At 41.1% G+C, this 24401-nt stretch overlaps 1 protein-coding gene across 1 annotated transcript; it reads right to left on the bottom strand.

Moving 5' to 3' along the window:
• Window positions 1-1381: 1381 nt before the first annotated feature.
• On the bottom strand, window positions 1382-24080 carry LOC307137229 (uncharacterized protein). The gene is made up of 4 exons (XM_079834749.1): window positions 23976-24080; window positions 23425-23544; window positions 5697-5816; window positions 1382-5507 (listed from the first exon to the last, which is right to left on the bottom strand). Exons 2-4 carry the CDS (start codon window positions 23480-23482, stop codon window positions 4780-4782), a joined length of 906 nt encoding a protein of 301 aa, XP_079690875.1. The 5' UTR covers window positions 23483-23544; window positions 23976-24080; the 3' UTR covers window positions 1382-4779.
• Between the last annotated feature and the right edge of the window lie 321 nt (window positions 24081-24401).

Below are 24401 nucleotides of genomic sequence, written 5' to 3'. Positions count from 1 at the left end.
CGATTGTGTGTTTATTAGTCTTCAAATGTCTCTATTTGCATGTTTCGCGATTTCAGGAAGCTTTTATTATGGACTTCTATTATGGCACATGGTATCTTCTTCGTCTGTCTGTACCATATATATGGACTACATGTGCACAGAGCGCCATCCGGCTGCCAGGATGAATTGAAAACAACACATAAGAGACTCAATCGCTCATGATTAGGTGAGGAAGTATTGAATAAAAAATACTCCTCTGTTTAGAAATTTGACACAGACATGAGAATCTATCAATATGTCTCCTCATCTGCACACTTTTGAACTAAAAGCCCTGAGGGATGTTGATTTGTCGCGAGTCTTCGTGAGGAGTTTTTTTATGAATGAGATCAGCTGAGGCTCATATTACAATCAAACGGTACCGACGCGGTTTTCATATTCATAACTCCTGACACATATTAACAAATTACTGTCACTATAAGACTTTGATGGGCGTTCCGTTTCCGAAAATATCTGCACAGACTCTACCAATCACAACTGACTGGATCATCGGACCAATCACCGCAGATTAGCGTCACGTAAAGGCGGGGTTTTGAAAAGAGAATCACTAAAGGAATCATTTGAGGATCGCTGTCAAAACAGGTAAAAATAAATGCATATTATAAGAAAACTAAAGTCTTTTTTGTCATTGCATGCATGCAAAACTGTTGTTGGGGACTTCTAAAACAATATTTGGAACATTTTAAATGCCATAATAGGTGCTCTTTAATGCCTGATCTGTGATCAGTGATTTCTGATGTGTAGCTAATCATTCAAGTTCACACAGACTTTCTTTCTAAATCGTTTAATACTGTCAGTCCCGCCGCTGGCCGTCTTGATGCCCTAAACGTAATGCATCCGTGAATCAAGCCAGTGACTAAACGATCAACTTCTCATGGTTTCTGTTAGTAGCATGAAACAAATCTGTTATTTCAATTGTGATTAGACGCTAGATTAGCGTTCAAAGAACACTCTTTGTAATGTTTGGATCTGTCAATCACAAGTCGCGAGTGTATCTGCACACTTGCCCAAACTGCCGTCATAATGAATGACACTGTTAAGCTGCATAAAACTCTTACTGTATTCCTGTCGATGTCGTGTTTGCTGTTAGTTGTGGTGAAAGCATTTTGTGAGAGAAAACGCGCTGCAATGACGAGATCACTGCATTCACGCGATCAACAGACTGTCGTGTATTTTCATGTGATAGGAAAAGATCTAAAAATAATGCTATAATCAACACTTTCACGATTCGTTCATCTCAACAGCTGTAATGGTAAAAAAAACATAGTAAAAGTATTCCAGAGGGGTTCCACGTGCGTGTGTAACAAAGTTGAAAGAATAAGGAGGATGAAGACAGGTCGGCGTGACTGGGACTCGTGTTTATTCAGAACTCTCAGATACAAACAAAATAAACTCGCGCTCTCAACAACTCGGTACAATAAAACTTTCTCCAGCTCTCCGTCTCTCTCTGGCAAAGGCTGTGAATACTTATGGACTTATTTTTCATTTTTTTATTTGTAATACATTTGCAAAGGCTTCAAACAAACTTCTTTCACGCTGTCATTATGGCAGGGCTCGACATTAAGCCTGTTCACACGCTTGTCCTTCAGACAAGTAAATCTGTCATTCACTTGTCCGAGTAAAACATTTGCTTGTCCGGATTTTTTTTGTATATATAATCTATTCTGAAGCAATAATCTCACCAGTGTTTAATCAGCTTTGACATATTTAAATATGCCTATTTGTCATATTTGTACCTTTTTATAAAGGGCATTTTTCCATAATCTTATTAAATATAGGATATGCTTCAGATTTCCTTTTATATTCTTAAATTTGATATATAAATTAAATTAGAATAAGACACTATAGGCTGTTACCAATCAAATTAAATAATTTACACTGAAAAATTACAACTGCATTAAATAATGTTATTTTAAAATGTTCTATATACAAATAAGAAATGTTGGAAAGATGAAACTAAACCACCAGTAGGTGGCAGCATGTGACCGTCTTAATGAGCGAGTCATTGAGTCGATTCGTTCAAATGGCTGATTCATTCAAGAATTTGGCGGTCGTTTACAAATAGGTAAATGAATCTTTGATTCAACCGATTCATTAAAACCCTGAATCATTCAGTAACGCGCTGTTGCTGTGAGATGCGTTACGGTTCTGCTGTGATATTTGTTTGGAACTATTTTCGCTGCTGAAATAGAACAAAAACAGTCCATATTGCATCTAAAATGTAAGTGACTTAATGTTAATTAATTGTTTATGGAACTGGCGTATGAAGTCAGTGTCATTTTCAATCATGATGGCATTCAGGAAAACAACACTCTTGTTAGTGTAATGTTGCTTAAAGGTGGGGTAGGTAAGAATGATCTATCTATTAATTTGATTCATCATTATTATTATTATTATTATTACTATTATTATTAATATTGCTATTACTTTTGCTGTTGTCACCTTCCTCATACCCCATTTTCCATTTCCTTTTTTTTTTTGGGGATTCCATTACTATCTTCATCATCATTATTTTTGTCATGTAAAATTAGTATTATTTATTGTATTTTGTTAATTTTATTTTCTTTTTCTGGTTATGTCTGTTGTACTTTCCTACATGCTCCTTTGTTCATATATTTTTCCCTCCCCACACCCAATTACACTTACAGTTGCACACACACGAACACACACACACACACACACACACAAACACACACGCATATATATCCAAATCGTACTGACCATAATGTATGTTTTGTTGGTCTATGTAATGTTCATCTAATTTCTCATTTGTAAATATTGTACTTGTCTGTTTGCATTAAAAAAAAAAAAAAAAGAATGATCTAAAACACTTTTGTCCAAATTTGTTTAAACTTTCTTTATATGTCAATACATAATTAAAATTTAAGTACTCTGAAAAAGAGAGTATAAAAATCGAGTGACTCTAGACTTTTTAATCTGCAATAAACACCGCTCATTACTTTCGTTCGGGCCGAAACAAGTGATTGGCTTGGGCGACTGTCACTCTCTCTCGCTACCATGGCTACCGCCGCTTTTGCTCCTGGATCTGCCCACATGCGCGCACCCCAGTGTTGTCAAGTCGGGCTACTTCAAACACTGTTGCCGCGGGCTGTTTTTCATGTCCGCTGGTTGAAGCGACCCCAATTATGTGATATTTTGCCCCGGGATTTGCGAATTTTAGCAGGCAGCCCTACCAAAAAGACACATATTTTACCCCCCAAACGCGATTTTTACTGGAGAAACACGATTGGGCTTGTTTTGGGCTAGTTTTGAGTAGCAATTGGGCGGATTTTGTTGTGAAAACCTGGCAACCCTGGCGCATCCGTTTGATTTGAGGAGTTCAAGAGGCTGCATTTTGGGTGGACAGGTAATCTTTCATTTTGATTATACATTTTTTTTGGTTTATGTTTTCATGAAGCATGTCTCACTAGCACACGTAGCTGCCTAATATAGCTAACATAACATTACTTAGCATAAACTTACAATGTTATACACTTAGCGAACCATTAGTAGAGATGATAAATAGTCAATATGCTTAGCTCAAGTTGATCGCTGCCGTGTTGAATTTCGCAAAATGTAACTTTAGATAACAAAATGCATGTGTAAAAGCTAGTACACCGCATCCAGGAACTTTTTTTAGAACTAAGTTAGCTTTAGCTACTACCCTCTGTCTAAACTCTTTTACCATGTTCACCGGGAACTTTACCTGCACGTTTATTTCCGCGGTTTGTTTTTATATTCTCTACCAATGTTTATGTTGATGTTTTTATCTTGTATATGTGTGTATCGTAGACACTGTGTTGTGTGTGTATTTTAAACTTTACCAGTATCGTTATTCTAGCTTGATAGTGAGTACTAAAAGACATCTTATTTGTTTATATTCATAATGATAAAGTTAGATTTTTTATTACATGTGATTCTGACATGATGTCACTACATGCACTCCGCTCCTTCTTCTCCGCTAGTCTCAGGTAAATAATGCGCCTTTCAGCTGAGCTGATCGCGGTCGGCGTAGCGCGTTCATGTGTTTTGGGGGCGTGGCTTTGGAAAGAGCCCAGAAGGGAGAAGGTGGAGTGAATGGAAATAATGAGCTGTCTTTAAAACAGTCGTGAGAGGTCTACAGACACTCAATTTTTATACATTCTTTTTCTGAGTACTTACATTTTAATTATGTATTGATATATAAAGTTTAAACAAATTTGGAAAAAAAGTTTTTTAACCAAATCCTACCTACCCTACCTTTAACTGTATCATATGTTATAAATATAAAAACTACACAATTTTAACCGTGTATGTTAACTGAGTTTCTTTGAATGAGCGGCGCTCATTTGTTTTCGATTTTCTCGAGAGGCTGTGCGAGCCTCAACAGCACAACCTTGTCAGTTTGTTTTATATTATCCACTTTCGATCTCCACTTACACTAACTGAATGCAGAATCATTATTGCACTTTGGTGATTCCCTAGTTATTTTTTGTTTTGACGTTTTAACCAGGATACTTGTCCGTCGGGCAAGTAAAATTATTTTTCACTTGCTCCTTCAAAAAATCCACTTGTCCCGGACAAGCGTTAATGTTGAGCCCTGATTATGGGGTGTTGATTGCAGAATTGACGAAAAAAATAATTTTTGACCTTCCCCAAAGTTGTCAAACAATCAAACTTCACTACTAATTTTAGATTACATTTCTGTATTAAAAGGCAATTCAATATTTTGCTTAATCTGAATATCAAAATATGGATCTGAAATCACTTTGCAGACACCTTTGAACAATGCTTTTTCTTATGAACCCTTAGACTAGATAATTGGGTGAATCTCTTCCCACATGAAGAGCACTGGTGCGGCTTCTCTCCAGTGTGAACTGTCTCATGTATTTTCATGTGTCCTGAACGAGTGAAACTCTTCCCACAGTGTGAGCACTTGTACGGTTTCTCTTCAGTGTGAATTCTCTGGTGTGATTTTAATTTGTCTAATGTAATAAAGCTCTTCCCACATTCAAAGCACATATTAGGTCTCACACCAGTATGAATACTCTCATGCACTCTTAAAGAGTTCAGTTGTGGAAAACTCTTTCCACAAAAAGAACAAAAGTGAGGCTTCACACCAGCATGAACTGTAAGGTGTCGTCTTAAGTTTGATGCCACAGCAAATGTTTTCTCACACTGATCACAGCTGAATGATCTCACTCCAGAGTGATGGTGCAGATGAATTTTGAGAGAGCCTTTGCGATTGAAACTCTTTCCACACTGAGAGCATGTGAACGGTTTCTCTCCAGTGTGAATCCTCATGTGTGTCTTAAGGTATCCTTTATGTCTGAAACTCTTTCCACACTGAGAGCAGGTGAAAGATCCTTTGACTCCAGTTTTTCCAGCTTGTTTCTGTGTGAAATTCTCTTCAGTCTTTGAAACGACTGCATCTCCATCTTCATTTTTGAGATGAGTTATTTTCTGTTTATCTTCATTCACTTCCACCGGGTCTAAAATCAACATATTCAATTCCCACAATTCAATAAAAGAAGGAAAAATGAGAAACAAAAAAATTATATTGTTCAAAATCTCAATCTCACACAAATCTAGATTAATACTAGTATAGTTTTAGATCTATTGCTATATGTCCGTTGTCATCTTAATGTTTCTCATTAAAGAGAATGAAGGAAAACACCAACCTATTTGTTCCTCTGTCTCTTCATCTTTTATTCTGCAGGGTTCTTCTTTAAACTCCATCTTTACAATAGTATGTCTGTAGTTTCTCCTGGAGTAATTCCTCCTGCTTGCTTCTTCTTCTCCTGTGGGAAGATGGGAATATTCCCAGCATTTAAACTCTCATGAACGGCTGTGGGAGCGGCTTCACTGACTGAAGGTGTGAATTGTGGTCGCTGTTGCTCATTTAGCAGATGATCATCACACTCACAATCACTCTCAATTTCTGGACTAGGGGTTGTAATATTTTGCTGGTTATTGTGTCAAAGAGAAAAGCATTCATGTAATTTGAAACAAGCCGTCATTGAACATAATTTTGTGTGTGAAGAGCTTTGAAAAATGACCAAAGTATTGAGAAATTGGTCCTAGCGATTGTTTAAAAAACTGTAAGCTCTGTTATCTTGATTGGATGGTACAAATATTATTAATATAAAAATGCAACACCAGTTCCTAGTCTAATGCAGAAAGCTTTCATGGCATCTGAGATCTAGTGTCAAAGTAGAGACAAAGGAATAGTTCACCAGAGATATGAAGTTTATTTTGTTCCGAAACAAGGACTTAATTGCAAACAATGTTGCAGTTTCTTCTTGTTTTGGTTCGCTTTCACAAGGCAACCTTTCAAACAAGCGTATTAAAATGTGTTTATACAAGTCACATGTGAGTAAAAGTGTCCTCTTATTGGTCAGAGTTGATCTAGATGTATTGACAAGTTTGATCTGCGAGATTATTGTGACTTTATCTGTAGCTGTCGAGACAAACACAAACAATCGTATAATAAGAACATGAATCAAGGAAACAGGTACAGAATTCTTGCAAAACACAGAGAAAAGCAATTACACAACATTTTAAGATGAAGAGGTGCTCTTTGGTTCTTAACCACAAAAACTCACAGAATCAGACATTTTATCATTGGGTTGTAATGAAGAGTTAGTTTTTTTTAATCGGGCAGAGACCACCTCATTCAGCCGAATATTTTGGTCTGAGCATACAAGGAAGTGTGACAAAAGGTTTGGGGCTCGATACTGTAATCAGTTCAGCCCATAACGTGGGATGTTTACTAGACGTTCTGCGTTATGTAATATTCAGAAGCCAGGTATGCATCTTTCTCTCTTTACTTCAGAGTATTTGATGTTATGTATGAATTATCTTTGAATTGATTATGTAATTGGTATTATACATTTACCTGACTGTTAATAAATTGTTACATTTTGCTCTATTCTGACTTACCCTAGAATTATTAACTATCTAAATAAAGCCTGAACCTTGTCATCGGTCCATTGTTTTGGTTTTTTAACTCCACTGTTGATTTGAATAGCAAACAACACTTACTGATGCTGCGTGAACCAATAAGCATGTTCAGCGAGTCCCATTTATTTACATTTACATTCATGCATTTGGCAGACGCTTTTATCCAAAGCGACTTACATTGCATTGAAGGTACACATTTTACATTTTGTCAGTTCTTGCTTTCCCTGGGAATCGAACCCATGACCATGACGTTGCTAGCGCCATGCTCTACTTTTTGAGCTACAGGAAAGTCCCAAAACAAGTCCCAAAATTGAAAAAGTTCTGCCTAGCAAGCAGCACCATTTTCAGCATTCACTAATTCATAACGCTTCGAAGCTTCATGATGCTTTGTTTTGAAATCAGTCATCATGATATAAGTCGTTATTTAGGATTTTTTTGCGCACAAAAACTATTCTCGTCACTTTATAAAGTTATTGTAGAACCACTGTAATGAGATGGACTTTGTAACGACGTCTTTAGTACCTTTTATGGGTCTTGAGAGTGTAAAGTGCATTGTGCCAATGGAGGCCTTTCTGAGCCATCAGATTTCAACTAAAATATCTTCATTTGTGTTCCGAAGATGAACGGAGGTCTTACGGGTGTCAAACGACATGAGGGTAAGTAATTAATGACAGAATTTTCATTTATGGGTGAACTAACCCTTTAATAAATTGCTCAATTTAAATAATTAAAAATAAAATCAATAAAAAGCCATTCGTTAAATGTCATCAACCTTGTTTTGTGGCTCTTTTTTTCAGTATCGGTTCACGCACCGTTTAGGCACAAGTACCGTTTTAAAAGTATCGGTTTGACACCGGTATCGTATAAAACCCAAATTATACCCAACCCTGCATGCTATACATTTTGGCCCGGTTTCACAGACATGATGGGTAGACGCGACTAATCGATAATGACATTTGTTGTCGATGATTTTCATTATTCTATATTATCGATTAGTTATTACAGCCCTAAAACAAACGCTCCTAACGAGGTGTTCAAATGCCCTTAAAAAGTAGATAACACACACAGTTTATGCCAGTCTCATGTTAATCTTGAGTACCTATAGAGTAGTATTGCATCCTTTATCTCTCTGAAGAGTCCTTAGTTTTATCATATTTATAAAAGACTGATACGCTGTACCGATTCATTCAGAAAATAGCCTAACTCATGAAGGAGTGCAGTGGACGGAGCTAAAGAGTCATGAGCGCACACACACACTACATCATGGCATTATCCCTGTATAACTTTTGATTCACTATACGTTCGTGTTGTTTACATTATATGCACTTATGCATCGATTGCCAACAAAACAGACATTTGATGCAGTGTCACCCACCGCCTGCGGTCTCGACACATGACTGGGAAACAAACAAATACACTTGCTGCCCCGTAAACTGCATCCACTAGTCTAAAATTAGGAAACCCCTAGGAAACAGTAAAAAATAAAAACAAAGGAACATTGTGTGTACATTTAAGATAGGATATTGGAATAATAAATTAAGTAGCCTAATATGATACTAAATACCACAGGGAAAAGGGCTTCTATTTGTGACGTGCTGTCTTTGCATTTGAACATTGTAGGCCTACCTTTTAAACAGGACACAAATTAGCTGAATAAATGTTAGCCAGTACAAACATATTTATAGAAAACAGTTGACAATGAATAGACAGGAGTCCAATAATAGCAAAACGAATCACTTTTTCTAAAAAGAATATCAAGTATAATTTAGACGAATCCGACATGTAATGATGGCTGTGTTAACTGTAAAACATCCGTAATTTAACAAATTTTAAAAACACGGATGGATAATACAAGCTTTCTGACATTTTGACAGAAAAAAAAGCACAAGCAAGAACAAAATTTAAACTTAGTCCATCAATTTTAATTTTACAATTATCTTATGTCTGTGTGCGCGCGCCTGTGTTTGTGAGAGACAGCTCGCGCAGCACTGATACAACGTACTTTTTAATCCATAAGTAACTAACGCGCTAGTTTTCATGCAAAATAAATATGTAACATACTTTGGTACTTTAATTATTATTAACACAATAATGTAACACATGCAGGCTACGTTGCTCAACACTGAGAATGAATAAATGTACACCCGTTTCTCCAGACTCGCACTTATATTATACAGTTCACTGAATCTCGCGCTCCCTTCTGACACACGCACCTGTTCGCAGTTCACTGAATATGAATATGAACCACCTCCCAGGAAAACACCACTGGAAAATCTCTTTGAGGATTTGTTTTAAAAGTTAGTTATTATTTGACATAAAATATATATTAGGGATGCTCTGATCGATCGGCCGATAATCATATTTTATGACTTGATCGGGACTCACTATACTTGGCCGATCTTACGAACCGATCGCAATTTGAGGGCGTACATGGGGTAGGTAGTAGCGAATATTCAAACGAGAGCTTTGAAGGCAGAAGTGGAGAAGAGTTCCATGTGAACAGCAGTTGAACATGGGTCAGTGGGTCCTAAGGGATGGGCGAAGGCCGTTCGGAAGTATCGATATACAGTAGTTGATACGAACACATCTGAAAAATAGCGGAGTACGCAGAGTGAGCTGATGCAGGGATACAATTTGTCCTAAACATGACACATGCTTTATATTAAGGGCTTTAAAATAACTGGTAAAATATTGTTAACACGTATAGTTTAAAGCAGCTTGCCCTGACAGATAGCCTAACGTACATACTTGCGGTGTTTAATGCGTTTGAAATTAGGGTTGGGCATCGTTTTGATTTGAACGATTCTGATTCCGATTCTTACTTTCGATTTCAGTTCTTTTCGATTTTCGATCCCGATTCTTTGAGGGGTGGAGTCAAAACATGTCACAGTCCCAAAACTAAAACTCATTATTGAATCAAAATAAAAATGTCCTCTGTGAAATGAGCCTTTCTCCGCTGGCATTTTCCCCTGCTTTGCTGCAAAGGTGAATGGAGTTTCACACCAAGTCTCCACCGGTTTAACAATAGCATTAGCAGCAGTCATATTAGGACTGCTACTAGCGTGGGCAATTTGCGTAAAGCTATATTTATCTACGAGGGGAAAAAAAATTATTTCAGTAAAGTTGTTGTTCACCACAATTAGCAATTTGGTCAAGGTCTTTGGTCAATCACTTACCTGATTGTGACGAGGTAACGTTAAAGGGATAACGTTAGTTCACCCTGAAATGAAAATAAAGCCATCTTTTACTCACCCTGCTGTTGTTCAAATGCGCGTGTTCCTGTGTGTGCGCACTCCGAGCCGTCAGTAGCCTCATGCAATGTTGTCATGACAACCGGTACACAACATTCACTTCAGGAGTTTTTATTATTAGTATTATTTCTTATCATATACGTTAATGAAAAAACAAGAGTCGCGTTTGTTTCTATTGAGCCTGATTTCTCAAAATGGTGTGTGTGTGTGCTTATCCGGGGTGCCATGACAACAGAGTAAGTTATAGTAGGCATGATAACTAGGCGCCTGCTGACGGCTCTGATTGCGCACACACAGGAACGCACGCAGAGTAACGACCGAGCTCAGTGTTTTGACTGTACGGGTTCCTTCTCGCAAAACCTTATAGTATGCCTCCTGAACACTTTCCATATATGGCGCGCGTCTCCCTGTATCAGTGCGTTATACATTTGTATATTTTTGTAATGTTTTAGCCTGGTCGCTATTCACTGTCATGATGGGAAGGAGAACGTGCAGGACTATTTTTTAAATTTCTACTTTTGAGGTCCAAAAAAAAGATAGAAGGACATAGGGCACTGGGACAACAGCAGGGTGAGTAAAAGATGGCTTTATTTTCATTTCAGGTTGAACTATCCCTTTATTAACGTTGGTTAGCGCAGGGTTGCCCGAGGAGGACGAGACAGTGGACCTGCGCAGCATATCAAACACGCTACACTCATTAAAGGGTAACTAAACCCTAAACCAACTTTTTTTAGTTAATGATCTGTAATACTGGGGCTTTATTAATGCTGTTCATTGATTCAAGTAAATGTTTTGACATTTGAGTATAAAGTGTTTTAATTCTATAAAATATGGTGTAAAACCGCCAAAGTGCTGCCCTCTTAAGGTTGAACGGTGGCTACTGCAGTTGAATTTTCCTATTGGACGTTGTGGTACATCGTGACGTAGGATGGTACCTCCAACGGCTCACTATCCGCGCCCCTAGCACGAGCTCACCACGCCCGTAGAAATGTTTCCCCCAATCACATGATGAGAACGGCTTCACTCCAGTATGAACTGTCATATTACATGAAGTAGAAACATTATGAATGAAACTGACTTGACACTTGCTTTAACATTGTATTGAAGAAAATACGGTTAAATAATGCAGTTGTCAGTACACGTCAGGCTTTTCTTACGATATTATTGCCGCTCGTCATGTGTACAGATCATTTTCATACATGAGACGCGCTTTCAAACCCTGAGACGCAAGTGGTTGCCGCGGACGCAGATAGATTAGGGCAGTTCTCTTGCGCGGCTGCTTCACTAGCATCGCCTGCATCGGGAGTTAACGCAGTTTGAGCCAGCGGCTCGCATTGATAAGGCTCCGGGTTAGTGTCTACAGACAATTCACCCTCCTCCACTTCAGGTGAAGGTAGGAGAATGACCGCTCTATTGCAAAGCTGGCGTCACTCCAGTCATTCTGCATCTTTGCAACTCGCTAGTCAGACAGCTGTCAATCAATCCGTCACTGCGGGTCTCAGGTGCACACCTTCCGCTCAGCCCCGCCCTCGGTTCATCCCCTCTGTCTCCGCTAGGCTCTGCCCACTTTTCCAGCATTTTTCAAAATTTGCCAGTGGGTGGAGTTAAGCTCTGAGCAGGGGTTTAGTTACCCTTTAATTTGTACACCACATATTTGCAGTGCATCCTCCCGAGCAAGAAATAAGTTTGTCACGTGTTGCACTGTGCCGACCCAGGTTTCTTAAAAAGTGAAATAAAGCCACACTTTTGAGCGCCGCTTATCGTGCTCCATGGTAGCAACAGAACAAACGGGCGCGGCAAGCACTTTCGGAAATCCGGTGGCCACTATGGAAACTAGGGCTGTAAAAAAAAAATTTGAATTTCAAATATTCGTTAAATTTACACACAACATTTTTTGGTACAGGCACGGGAGACATGATGACGTAACTGACGTGGTTTGTTTATCCAGCACAGCGCGGTGTGGCTGTAAAAAGGCGTAAAAAAATGGGCAACCTGTTCAACAGCGTATTAAGTCAGACACAGAGCAGTGCAGAAGAAGGCTATCAGGGCTTTGAAGCATGAGAATTGGATATAAATGAAAGAAGATACTCGAAAATCCTTTCAGTTGGTGGCGGTATAACGTTGTATATATCCACATATAACATGCGGTATAACGTTGTATATAACGTTTGTGGCGGGGCGGGCGTGGTTTCGCGAGGTCTGTAGCGGGAGAGAGAGAGCGGAGCCGAGCGGTTGGTAAGTAGGTCAAGTGCAAATGACGAACACCTGTCTCTGATTGCAGTAATTGGCGTGGAGAGACCGCATATAAGCCGCTGTCGGGAGAGAGACGGGAGAGAGAGTTGGACTGGGACTCTGCGCACGCTGCTGACCTAAGAGAGAAACTGTTTTGAACCTGAGTGATCAAGTTACAAGTCTTGAGGGAACGTTTATTTGTTGATGCGCCCACGTGCGCTGTTTATGTTTGTATTTGAGAAGCTTTGTGCTAGGGGTGGGCGATATCTCGATATTTAAAATATATCGAGATATTTTTTAAACACGATATGGATTTTGACATATCGTATATATCGATATATTGTTTATATTTAATTCTGATTCCGCCACTTTGCTTGTTTGCCTTCTCTGTGCTTTCCTCGCCCCCCGCCTCCTTGCTTTTGTTCCCCCTCCCCTCGCGTGTTGTCATGGCGGCGTCCGCAACCAGCTCGGAGGCTACAGAACTCGTCTTAAAAACAACTGGCTCCATTATATGGAGATACTTCGGTTTTAAGGCGTCGGACGAACAGCAGACAGATGTCTACTGCCATGAATGCCGACAGTTGGTTCTCAAACACTTGATACAGTTTACCTAGGCAGCATTAACAGTTACTTTGCGAGACAAGAACTCCCGCGACTGTAACGTTACACTACGGAGAGAGAACGGCTTGCTTGCTGGAGAAGGTTACTTACTATGCCCTTGATTTGAGTTGTTTTATTTTTGAATGAAAATTCATTATTTGCATGCGTTTTAAAGCCTTGCGCGCAGGGCACCATGCGCTTTCCCGAGCGCGCGCACTAAAAGCCTGTCAAACAAGTGATTACTGGACTAAATCTTACTGCGCTAATACTGTCAAATACACACAAGGTTAACATAAACACAGTCGGTTATGTCTAAAGTGAAAGTAAAATCGGCGTGTGTCTTAGATGCGTGAAAGTCTTAAATTGACAGCAGGGCAGCCGAGTGAACACGCTGCCGCTTGTCCTTAAAGGGACAGTTCACTCTAAAATGATGTCATTATTTACTCACTCTAATGTTGTTCCAAACCTTTATTAATTTCTTCTGTTGAACACAGACAGCTGATGGTAGCGATTGACATTCATATTATTTCCTACAATGGGGACCAGCAACTGCTTGGTTTCCAATATTCTTGGAACATACAATATACAGAAGAAAGAACTTTATTCAGGTTTAAAACAACTTGAGTGCGAGTAATCAATGACAGATTTTTCATTTTTGAGTGAACTATTCCTTTAGTGGTTAATAAAATAACAAAAGACAAAGACAAAATCACTCACGGCTCTTGACTGAAAAACTAATACAGTAGCTTTAATAAGAACCAATGTATATTTTATAGGGAAGTCTATGTAGTGTTTTATTTTTACATTTATTAATTCAATTTCATACTTAAATGCTGCTGTACAGCTCTGAGCTGCCAGTGTAAATCTTTATAAATATATATTTATTTTATATTATACAGTACACTAGGAATGTGTACAAGGTTTTTTAAAAGTAAAGTTTTAAGTTTAAGTAAGGTTTTTCAAGTCTTTTAAGTAAAATAAAGAAAGAGTATTGCAATAAAAAAAATCGTATTTTTTCCTCCTTAAGCCCTTGCTGTTCGGCTAAGAATAGAATAGAAAAAATCTGATGCGACTAGCCATCAGAACCGAACCGAACCGAAAACCGTGGTAAAAAAAACGAGATATGTATTGAACTGTGGACTTACTGTATTGTTGCATACCTACTTTGTTCCTACATGAACTGCCTACCTCTTTGCACTTCAATAAAAAAAAACACTTTGTGGTATTTGGCATATTTGTTTTTGCAGTAGTTTTTGGGGGGTTATTTTTCCTGTAAAGATATCGAGATATATATCGTATATCGAGATATAGCAAAATATATCGAGATATATTTTTTGCTCCATATCGCCCAGCCCTACTTTGTGCTGAATAAAGTCGCAAGTCCCAGTCACGCCGACCCCGCCTTCTTCCTTCCTGCCCACGAGAACATCGATCTGCATTACACTGGTGCCGAAACCCGGGAAGGAAAAAGATTGCCGCCGCCATGCAAACTCCGCCAAGAACGCCACTTGCGGACATCGTCCAATCGCTCGCCAGTCTTCACCAGGAGCACCACCAAGACCTGCTGGCCGTGAGGGAGGAGCAACAGAAACACTTCGAGGCTCTCCTTCGCGCCCAGCATGAGGACCGCGAGCTGTTCATGAGCTGGATGGACCGGGAGGTTCGGGCCGTCCCCACCCCCACTAAAGAGTCGACCGCCGCCGTGCCTCTCACAAAAATGGGTCCCCAGGATGACCCAGAGGCGTTCATTGACCTGTTTGAGAGGTACGCCGAGGTCCGGGGATGGCCCCAGACGGACTGGTCAATGCGGCTCCTGCCGCTGTTATCCGGAGAGGCGCAGGTAGCCGCACACCAACTGCCAGTCCAGAACCTCCTGGTCTACGATGACCTGAACAACACCGCCAACGCTTCCGGACCCTGGCACTCGACGAGTCCGGCCGGCCCTTTGCGTTTGCGCAACAGCTCCGGGACTCCTGCCGCAAGTGGCTGAGGGCCGACAAAAGCGACGTCGAGGGAATCATCGACCGTGTGGTGCTGGAACAGTTCGTCGGTCCAGTGCCACCGCCCGACGTCGCTGACCCAGGCCATCCAGTTGGCGGAGGACCAGATGGTGGCGTGCCACGGGGTCGGCAAGCCCCTTCCTTCGGCTTCTCTCTCTCTCTCTCTCTCTCTCTTCTTCTCCTCCCCCCTCTGTTCTCTCCAAACCTGTCCCTCTTCCCAGGTCTCGCAGCGGGGTGCTGCCCAGGCCAGCACCGAGGTGGAGGACAGGGCTGCCCGCCGAGGTTTCGCCAGCCCCCAGCGCCTAGGGGAGGGGGAGTGACCAGTGACCCGTTCCCCTCCACATCCGCCCCGGCACTCTCTCCGCGCCAATTTGGGGAACCACTGCCAGCCACTAGAGTGGCGGGAAAGTCTGGGCCGGCGTGTTGGCGTTGTGGGGACCCCGGACATTTTTATCGATCGATGTCTGGTGATGGAGGTGGGGACATTGATCCGGGTCCCCGACGCGCCACAAGCTGCCCCCGATCAAGCTGACCTGTACCAGATACCCGTGAGTATCAAGGGGGGTACTTATCAAGCTTTGGTGGATTCAGGTTGTAACCAGACCTCCATCCATCAAAGCTTGATTCAACCTAAGGCATTGGTTAATGGCCGCATGGTTAAGGTACGGTGTGTGCACGGGGAAGTGGTGAACTATCCGTTGTTGCCTGTGGATATTCAATTTCGGGGTAAAACGCATAGTGTTGAGGTTGCAGTTAACCCGCACCTCCAGCATCCGCTAATTCTGGGTACCAATTGGCCAGCATTTAATAAACTATTGGGGCATTTGTGTGCGGATGCCTCTTGGGGAAAGCGTGTAAAAAGGAAAGAGACGGTTGCTCAGTTGGGAGAGGTGGATTCGGGACCTCTGGGTGCTCTTCCAGGGGAACAGAGCGGTCTGGAGCTGCCCAGTATCACAGACCGCGATGACTTTCTCCTGGAGCAGTCCCAGGATGAGTCGCTGAAACACGCGTTTAGTCAGGTCCGTTCCATCGACGGCCACCTCCTCCACCCTTGCCAGCCGCTCTCTTATTCGTATTTTTCTGTTATAAAAGATAGGTTGTATCGGGTGACCCAAGACGCCCAGTCAAAACAAGATACAACCCAGTTGTTAGTGTCTAAAAGCCGCCGGGAAATGCTTTTCCAGGCGGCTCACTCGAATCCAATGGCCGGGCATTTAGGACAAACGGCTACACTAAACCGTATCATGGCCCGGTTTTTCTGGCCGGGCATTCACGAGAATGTACGCAGGTGGTGTGCGTCTGGTCGTGAATGTCAGTTGGTGAATCCACCGGCCAACCCAAAAGCACCATTGTGCCCCCTTCCGTTGATGCAGGTCCCCTTCGAACAAATTGGTATGGACCTCATCGGGCCATTAGAACGGTCGGCACGGGGACGTCGCTTTGCATTAGTTCTGGTGGACTATGCAACGCGATATCCTGAAGCAGTTCCGCTGCGCACTATTTCCGCGAAAAGTGTCGCAACCGCACTGTTTTCATTAATCTCCCGGGTGGGGATCCCAAAAGAGATTCTCACCGATCAGGGCACGGCGTTCATTTCACGGACGATCCGCAAACTTTACGAATTGTTGGGCGTTAAATCGATTCGCACCAGTGTCTATCACCCACAAACAGACGGGCTGGTCGAACGTTTTAATCGCACGTTGAAAGCCATGATTCGTAAATTCGTTCACGAGGACGCCAAAAATTGGGATAAATGGGTGGAGCCTCTGTTGTTTGCTGTCCGCGAGGTCCCCCAAGCCTCCACGGGGTTTTCCCCCTTCGAGCTTCTCTTTGGACGCCAGCCTCGGGGGGTGCTGGATGTCCTTAGAGAGGCTTGGGAGGACGGGCCTTCCGCAAGTAAAAACGAAATTCAGTATGTCCTGGACCTCAGAACAAAACTCCACACTTTGGGGCGGCTGTCAATGGAGAATTTGTTACAGGCTCAGGAACAAACAACGACAGCTCTACAACAGAGGCACTAAACTTCGTCAATTTTCACTGGGAGATAAAGTCCTTGTATTACTCCCTACCTCTAGTTCTAAGTTACTCGCAAAGTGGCAAGGGCCCTTTGAGGTCACACGGCGAGTTGGCGATCTCAACTATGAGGTCGTGCGGTCAGATAGGGACGGGGCCCGTCAAATTTACCACCTCAACCTGCTTAAAAAATGGTCTGAGGCGGAGTCAGTGATGTTAGCGACGGTAGTGAGTGGAGAGGAGGATCTCGGGCCGGAGGCGGTCCAAAAGCCTCAATCTCTCGCTCTGGCCTCAGGTGGAGACCACCTCTCACCCTCGCAGCTCACCAGAGGTGGACAGTAACTAAGTACATTTACTTGAGGACTGTACTTAAGTACACTTTTTGAGTATCTGTACTTTCCTTGAGTAGTATTTTTTCTGGAAACTTATGACTTTTACTTTACTACATTTGAAAGACAAATATCGTACTTTTTACTCCATTACATTTCTATCAAGGCCCTCGAAGTAGAAAGTCGTAGCCGCTTTGAAAGTCAGTGGATGAATTGTTTTCTTCTTTGAAACGTGATTAGTTTTTTTTTTTGCAGACAGCCTATCAGTAATCACTCTTGTAGGATCACATGAAGTTCAATGATTTCCAAGTATTTTTTGAACACTAATCAATTGATGGCAAAATAGAAGGCGGCAGTTCCCAGACTCAGTGCGCGCAACCATGGTCATACTTAAAAGTTAAAATTAAGAAGAGCAGACGTGGATAAGTCTGAAAAAGTGCAATGACACGAAAGTGCACACAGAAAGCTGCCTCTCAGATGCCAGACCACAAGTACTGAATTTTAGTCTTTAGAATCTACTAAAATATTATTATAGTCAATTAAAACTAGACTAAAACTAAAATAATTCAGATGCCTAAAATGTTATAGTCAAAAGACTGACTAAAACTAAATCCAAATTTGCTGTCAAAATTAACACTGGAATGCAGTATTATTGGTCAAATGATTTGTATAGATTTACCCGCCAAGCTGCCATAGCCTTGAGGATACAGCGCTAACACATAGGCAACGTTCGACAATGATGTTAGTTAGCATGAAAAAACGTAGTTGGGCTAATAATGTTAACTGAAGTCCTTTCAGAAATGTTTTTACATAATCCTATCAACAATTACACAATGTAGAAACCTTTCTTTTCTAGTATGATTTTGACTTTGATAAGAGATTTGTAACTTTTAACAAGTATTTATATGAGTTCAAGGTATGCTAGCATGTCAGATGGAGCTTGACTGGCTGAAACCACCATGATGGATCCGCGTGTATTCATACAACAATGCAACAATAATAATAAAATAATGCGTTTACTTTTACTTTTGATACTTAAGTACTTTTAAAAGCAAGTACTTCTGTACTTTTACTTAAGTAAAAATCTAACTTTACAACTTTCACTTGTAATGGAGTAATATTTAACCAATAGTATTTTTACTTTTACTCAAGTAATGGAGTTGTGTACTTTGTCCACCTCTGCAGCTCACTGACGTAAAACGTTTACAAGCAGAGTTTGCTGACGTGTTCTCGCCCCTACCTAGTCGGACCGATCTCATTCAACACCACGTTGAGACTGAGCCGGGCGTGGTTGTTCGCAGCCGGCCTTATCGCTTGCCTGAACACAAGAAAAAAGTCGTTCAGGTAGAATTAGGAGCTATGCTGGACATGGCAGTAATAGAAGAGTCCAACAGTGACTGGGCGAGCCCGATAGTTTTAGTACCTAAACCTGACGGCTCGGTCCGGTTCTGTGTGGACTATCGTAAGGTAAACGCGGTGTCAAAATTCGATGCTTATCCAATGCCAAGGGTTGACGAGTTGCTTGATCGGCTAGGGACCGCTCGCTTTTATTCGACACTGGACTTAACAAAGGGATATTGGCAGATCCCCTTGTCTTCCATGTCCAAAGAAAGACCGCTTTCACCATGCCGTTCGGGTTACACCAATTTGTCACCCTTCCTTTCGGCTTGTTCGGGGCTCCTGCGACCTTCCAGCGTCTGATGGACAGAATTCTCCGGCCGCATGCTGCATATGCCGCTGCCTACTTGGATGATATCATCATCTTTAGTACGGACTGACAGCGTCATATGCAGCACTTGCGAGCTGTCCTGAAGTCGCTGAGAAGGGCGGGGCTCACGGCCAACCCAAAGAAGTGTGCGAGGTGCGTCCCCAAATTGATAAGACCACAGCTGTTGCGACCTGTCCGAGGCCCAAGACCAAAAAGTAGGTTAGACAGTTGGGGCTGGGGCTAGCGGGATATTACAGAAGGTTTGTACCTAATTATTCGGACCTCGCTAGCCCGCTGACTGATCTAACTAAAAAGGAAGTACCAGATACAGTTCAGTGGACGGAGCGGTGCCAGCAGGCTTTTACAGGCTTAGCAGGCTCCCCGGCCTGAGACGGGCGGTGGGGGTATGTGGCGGGGCGGGCGTGGTTTCGCGAGGTCTGTAGCGGGAGAGAGAGAGCGGAGCCGAGCGGTTGGTAAGTAGGTCAAGTGCAAATGACGAACACCTGTCTCTGATTTCAGTAATTGGCGTGGAGAGACCGCATATAAGCCGCTGTCGGGAGAGAGACGGGAGAGAGAGTTGGACTGGGACTCTGCGCATGCTGCTGACCTAAGAGAGAAACTGTTTTGAACCTGAGTGATCAAGTTACAAGTCTTGAGTGAACGTTTATTTGTTGATGCGCCCACGTGCGCTGTTTATGTTTGTATCTGAGAAGCTTTGTGCTGAATAAAGTCGCAAGTCCCAGTCACGCCGACCCCGCCTTCTTCCTTCCTGCCCACGAGAACATCGAACTGCATTACAACGTTGTTATGTGTGTCCACATTAGGGGTAGGGATGGGCAACAGTGGTCGAGTAATCGAGTACTCAAACGTGACAGCGATCATCGATCATGAGAACGATGATCGCCCTGAAAAAAAAAGTGTCTTTTTTTATTGGTTATTGCGTCGTTTTGCGCGGTACCTGAGGTCTGATTGGTTAGCGTTATACAACACGCCTCCTGACCGCGGCGAAATAAAGTGAAACTGAGGCGTGCACTGCAGTGATGTCTGGAATCACTGTGATCATTGAATGGTTAGTGCAAGATGTGCAGCGCCAATCTGTCACAGCCTACATAGCATTATAATGAGAACACGATGGAAATTAGAATGCTGTAAATGATCTGTGCTTAGTTCCCCATTTATCAGCTGATACACAGAGAAACTAGCAAGAACACTCAGACTAGCGCGTGAAGTTCATGTGCGCATTCGCGTCCTTTTCTGCAGATGCACGTTGTAAGATTACTTTTATGTTGTCTATCTGATTAATCTAATATAAGAAGCGTTTGGTTGAGCTTAAGCTAGCAAAGCGCTGCCGTTATACCGGCTGTTGTTCATTCTCCTCAGTTTCAGCTCAAACGCATATTTCATAATTGACATGATGGTATAGAGACAGTCATATTCTTTTTAGATAGGCTATTTCTTTCTCAGAATCATTGATATTAGTAATGCAGCAGTGCTATACTGGTCTCATATTTTTTAACAGTAGACCTATAGTTATTTAAAGTTGTTTTTCGTTATGAGTTGGAAAATGTGCAGTGATGTCTGTAAACGCTTCGATCATGAATAATACAATGAAGTGCATGATGTGCAGAGTCAATCTGTCATAGCATTATAATGAGAACACGACTTTAATAAAATGTTGCTTCTGTGTGCTTTCGTTGTCCGTGTATCAGCGTTGTTAAGGGAAGAGTAAGGGTGCTCCGATTGATCGGCAACCGATCTCGATCGGACGATAATCGCTTTGGGATGATTGATCGGCGGTCTCCAAAAAGGCCGATCTCATGAACCGATCGCATGCTGACGACACATAACCCCGCACCTGCCGTGAGAGCTAGGGCATGATATGCAGCGACACCGTCTCATTCTCTTTCCAGCGCGGGTAAAATAATTATAATGCTGAAGGTGAGGTACAATTCATATTTCTATATTAAATAACTTACGCAGTCATTTGAAAACTTTCTGTGGGACGTAAATTCACAAACAGCGCGCGTGAATCGAGCTGCACAGTTGACACAGGATTTGCCACTTTGCACAATCGAGGCAGTGTCGCATCGTCACTAAAGTTTATCATTTGCATTTATTTTTGAGTCTTGCCAGTGTTAAAAGCGCTCAGCACTCGCGCGCACGGTCTGGAGAGACGAGTGAACGTTTGTGCAACTGCATGTATCCGACCGTGTTCGCTCTTAATGTGACAGCTGGCGAATAAACTGCTGCTTGATGAACCTTTATGACACTCGCTGCTCTTGAATGACTAACTTTTGCAACCTTAAATGTAAGGATTAATCTAATTTAATTTATTCAGGGAAGACCAATATTAATTTACATTTGATTTCTTATTAAATGTCTTTAGTATTTCTTACCTCAATACTGTTAGACCTACCTGAAAAATTGTTTTTAAAAACAAAAATGCACTGCATGATCAAATATTTAGGTGAGATAATTAGATACATTTATTATATACATGTATTTGGGTAAGATGGCCTACAGTAGCCTTAAGTTATCTCATTTTCTAAAATAAACACTTGGTGGTTCTTCAAGATCTTGACTCAGTTAATTTAGAGTTAGTTTCATTTCTACAAATGGTGCAAACTCTACAAGATTATAGATTAAAGATTGCCATTCCCCTGCCATTCTGTGATCGGCAGTGATCGGCAATCGGCAGATCATGATCTTGGTGATCGGTAATCGGTGATCGGCCCCAAAAATGCTGATCGGAGCATCTCTACGGAAGAGCGCATCAAAATGTTCCGTTTCAAACCCTTCGCCTGTAAAATCTAGCACGATGAAGTTCACGTGCGCATTCACGTTCTTTTGTGTTGACTAATAGGTTCATAATAATCTTCATATTAATATTGATATAGGGTGCGTTTGGTTGAGTTTATTAACCAGCTAGCAAGCTCGGCAGGGTGGTGTTATTTCACTGTTTCAGCTCAAAGGCAATGCTCGATATTACTGACTTGGTTATTTGAGACGGTCATTTTATAAAGATGTTTCTTTTTCAAAGACATTTATGCATCATAATCTAGCAGTTTTTTTATTTTATATGTTCATGTTTTCATATACCCGTTTTCATGTCACTTGTATTTGTCAACAACCATTTTCATAACAGTTTTCATTATCTCAATGACGGACAAGCCCCGCCCCCTGCACATGCCCCGCCCCCGAGTACTCAAGTACTCGTTTTTGAGACCTATCGATGATCGAAATGAGAAATTGACAAAAATGCCCATCCCTAATTAGGGGTGGTAGAAAAGGTTGATGCATCGATGCATCGCAATTCTTTATCAAACGATTCAGAATCGATTCTGAAAAATTCAGAACCGATTCTGTGTTCAATTCAAACGGCCACTTCACCACTGTGTGTGTGCGCGCGGTCACCGGCCAAACAGAACAACCCGTTGATAGGCGAACGTTCGTATGCTGGTGAATTGGCTTAGTTTAAGATAAAATGGACAAACTCCGACCTGCTCAGGGGCGTCGCACCCGTGGGGACACTTTTCCCGGTGAGAGGGTTCAACACCCACACGTTTTATGCAGTTTTTCCGCAGTTTTGCACAAAGGCCTTACAGCAGTCACTCCTCCACTTCTCTGGCCGCTGTGTCTGCACTCGCTGCGGCTGCCTCCCCATTTCAAAAATGTATTTTGCTTATTAAATGCAAAGTTTTAAATTTTTAAAGCATTTCTAAATTAAGTTCATATTTCCAACAAATGAAATTCTGAGCCAAAATAACGAAGTGGTGCTCAAGTTGGCTATAAGGCGCTTAGTGTTATGCAGAAAACCCCATTTTAAAATGTTCACTGTATAATGAATAATAATGTTTGTGATTATTATTTATTATTATCTATGTAGATTCTCTCCCCTACAAAATCACCCCAATTATTATAGAATTAATAATTTTTTATCAAATAGAGCTATTTAAATCATCTGGTGAAGTTTTTATATCACTATATATATATTGCAGAAAAACAAATATCACAATGTAAGTTTTTTTTTTTTCCCAATATTGTGCAGCCCTAATCAGCATCAGTGTCATTATAGATGTAATTACAAATCAACTAAACCTGTAGTTACATGCCGGTATTTTTTAAATATAAGTCAAATGTATGTACACAACAAAAGTGCACTGTATCAAATAATTCATTTAATAGTACATAGTATTTAAAGACAACTAATATGGGGAAAAAAATAATCAATAGATGAATCGATCATCAAAATAATCGTTTGTTAAATTCCTACTCATCATCAGTCATTAAAGAGAATGAAGGAAAACACCAACCTATTTGTTCCTCTGTCTCTTCATCTTTTATTCTGCAGGGTTCTTCCTTAAACTCCATCTTTACAATAGTATGTCTGTAGTTTCTCCTGGAGTAATTCCTCCTGCTTGCTGCTTCTTCTCCTGTGGGAAGATGGGAATATTCCCAGCATTTAAACTCTCATGAACGGCTGTGGGAGCGGCTTCACTGACTGAAGGTGTGAATTGTGGTCGCTGTTGCTCATTTAGCAGATGATCATCACACTTACAATCACTCTCAATTATCCAGCGTGTGTTTTGATCAAACAACAGAAACTATTCCACTACTCCAGCTGACTTGTATGTTGCTCTTACATTATGAATTAAAAAACTTTTTGTTTGCCAGGTTACATTATATACAATGAAAACACAGCTCATAATCTTCACAAATTATAATGTGAAAAACATTCAGTAACGAGTTTACGTTTCACGAGCGTAATGAAAAACATAATTCTGAGTGATTCACTAAATGGACCGACTCGTTTAGTCGTTTGGATTTAGATTTCTCCTAATAAATGATAAATGAATGTACTCACAGTGCGAAAACATCAGATTTAGAGCAGAATGAACGGCTGTGTTCCACTTCTCATGTTTATGTTCTTCCCTCGCTCACTTCTCTTCTTCTTCTAGACTCGATGTGTGTCGTTGCTTCGGTAGCTCGAGCGCCTCCACTGGCGGAAAACAATCCATATTAAAAAATATCTTGGTTGATAATATACAAACACAATTTCTATCCCCAAACATGTTTAATTTAGAATAATTAAGTATTGATTTAGAAATAACATCTTATGTGACACAGTTGTTTCACCATAATAGATAATTTTGGATAGATTAAAACTTGAGCATTTGTTGTGTGTTACTGATGTTGTTGGCTTTAATACATTTTGACTTCATTTTAAAGTTATAGAACAAATATTACTTACAGATAAAAATGTGAGAGTTATTGAATATGAAGTTTTATC

The sequence above is a fragment of the Gobio gobio genome, assembly GCF_949357685.1.
Source record: "Gobio gobio genome assembly, chromosome: 14".
Taxonomy (NCBI): Eukaryota; Metazoa; Chordata; class Actinopteri; order Cypriniformes; family Gobionidae; genus Gobio; species Gobio gobio.
Note: the sequence above shows the minus strand (reverse complement) of the source record. Positions and strands in the feature narration are given on the sequence as shown.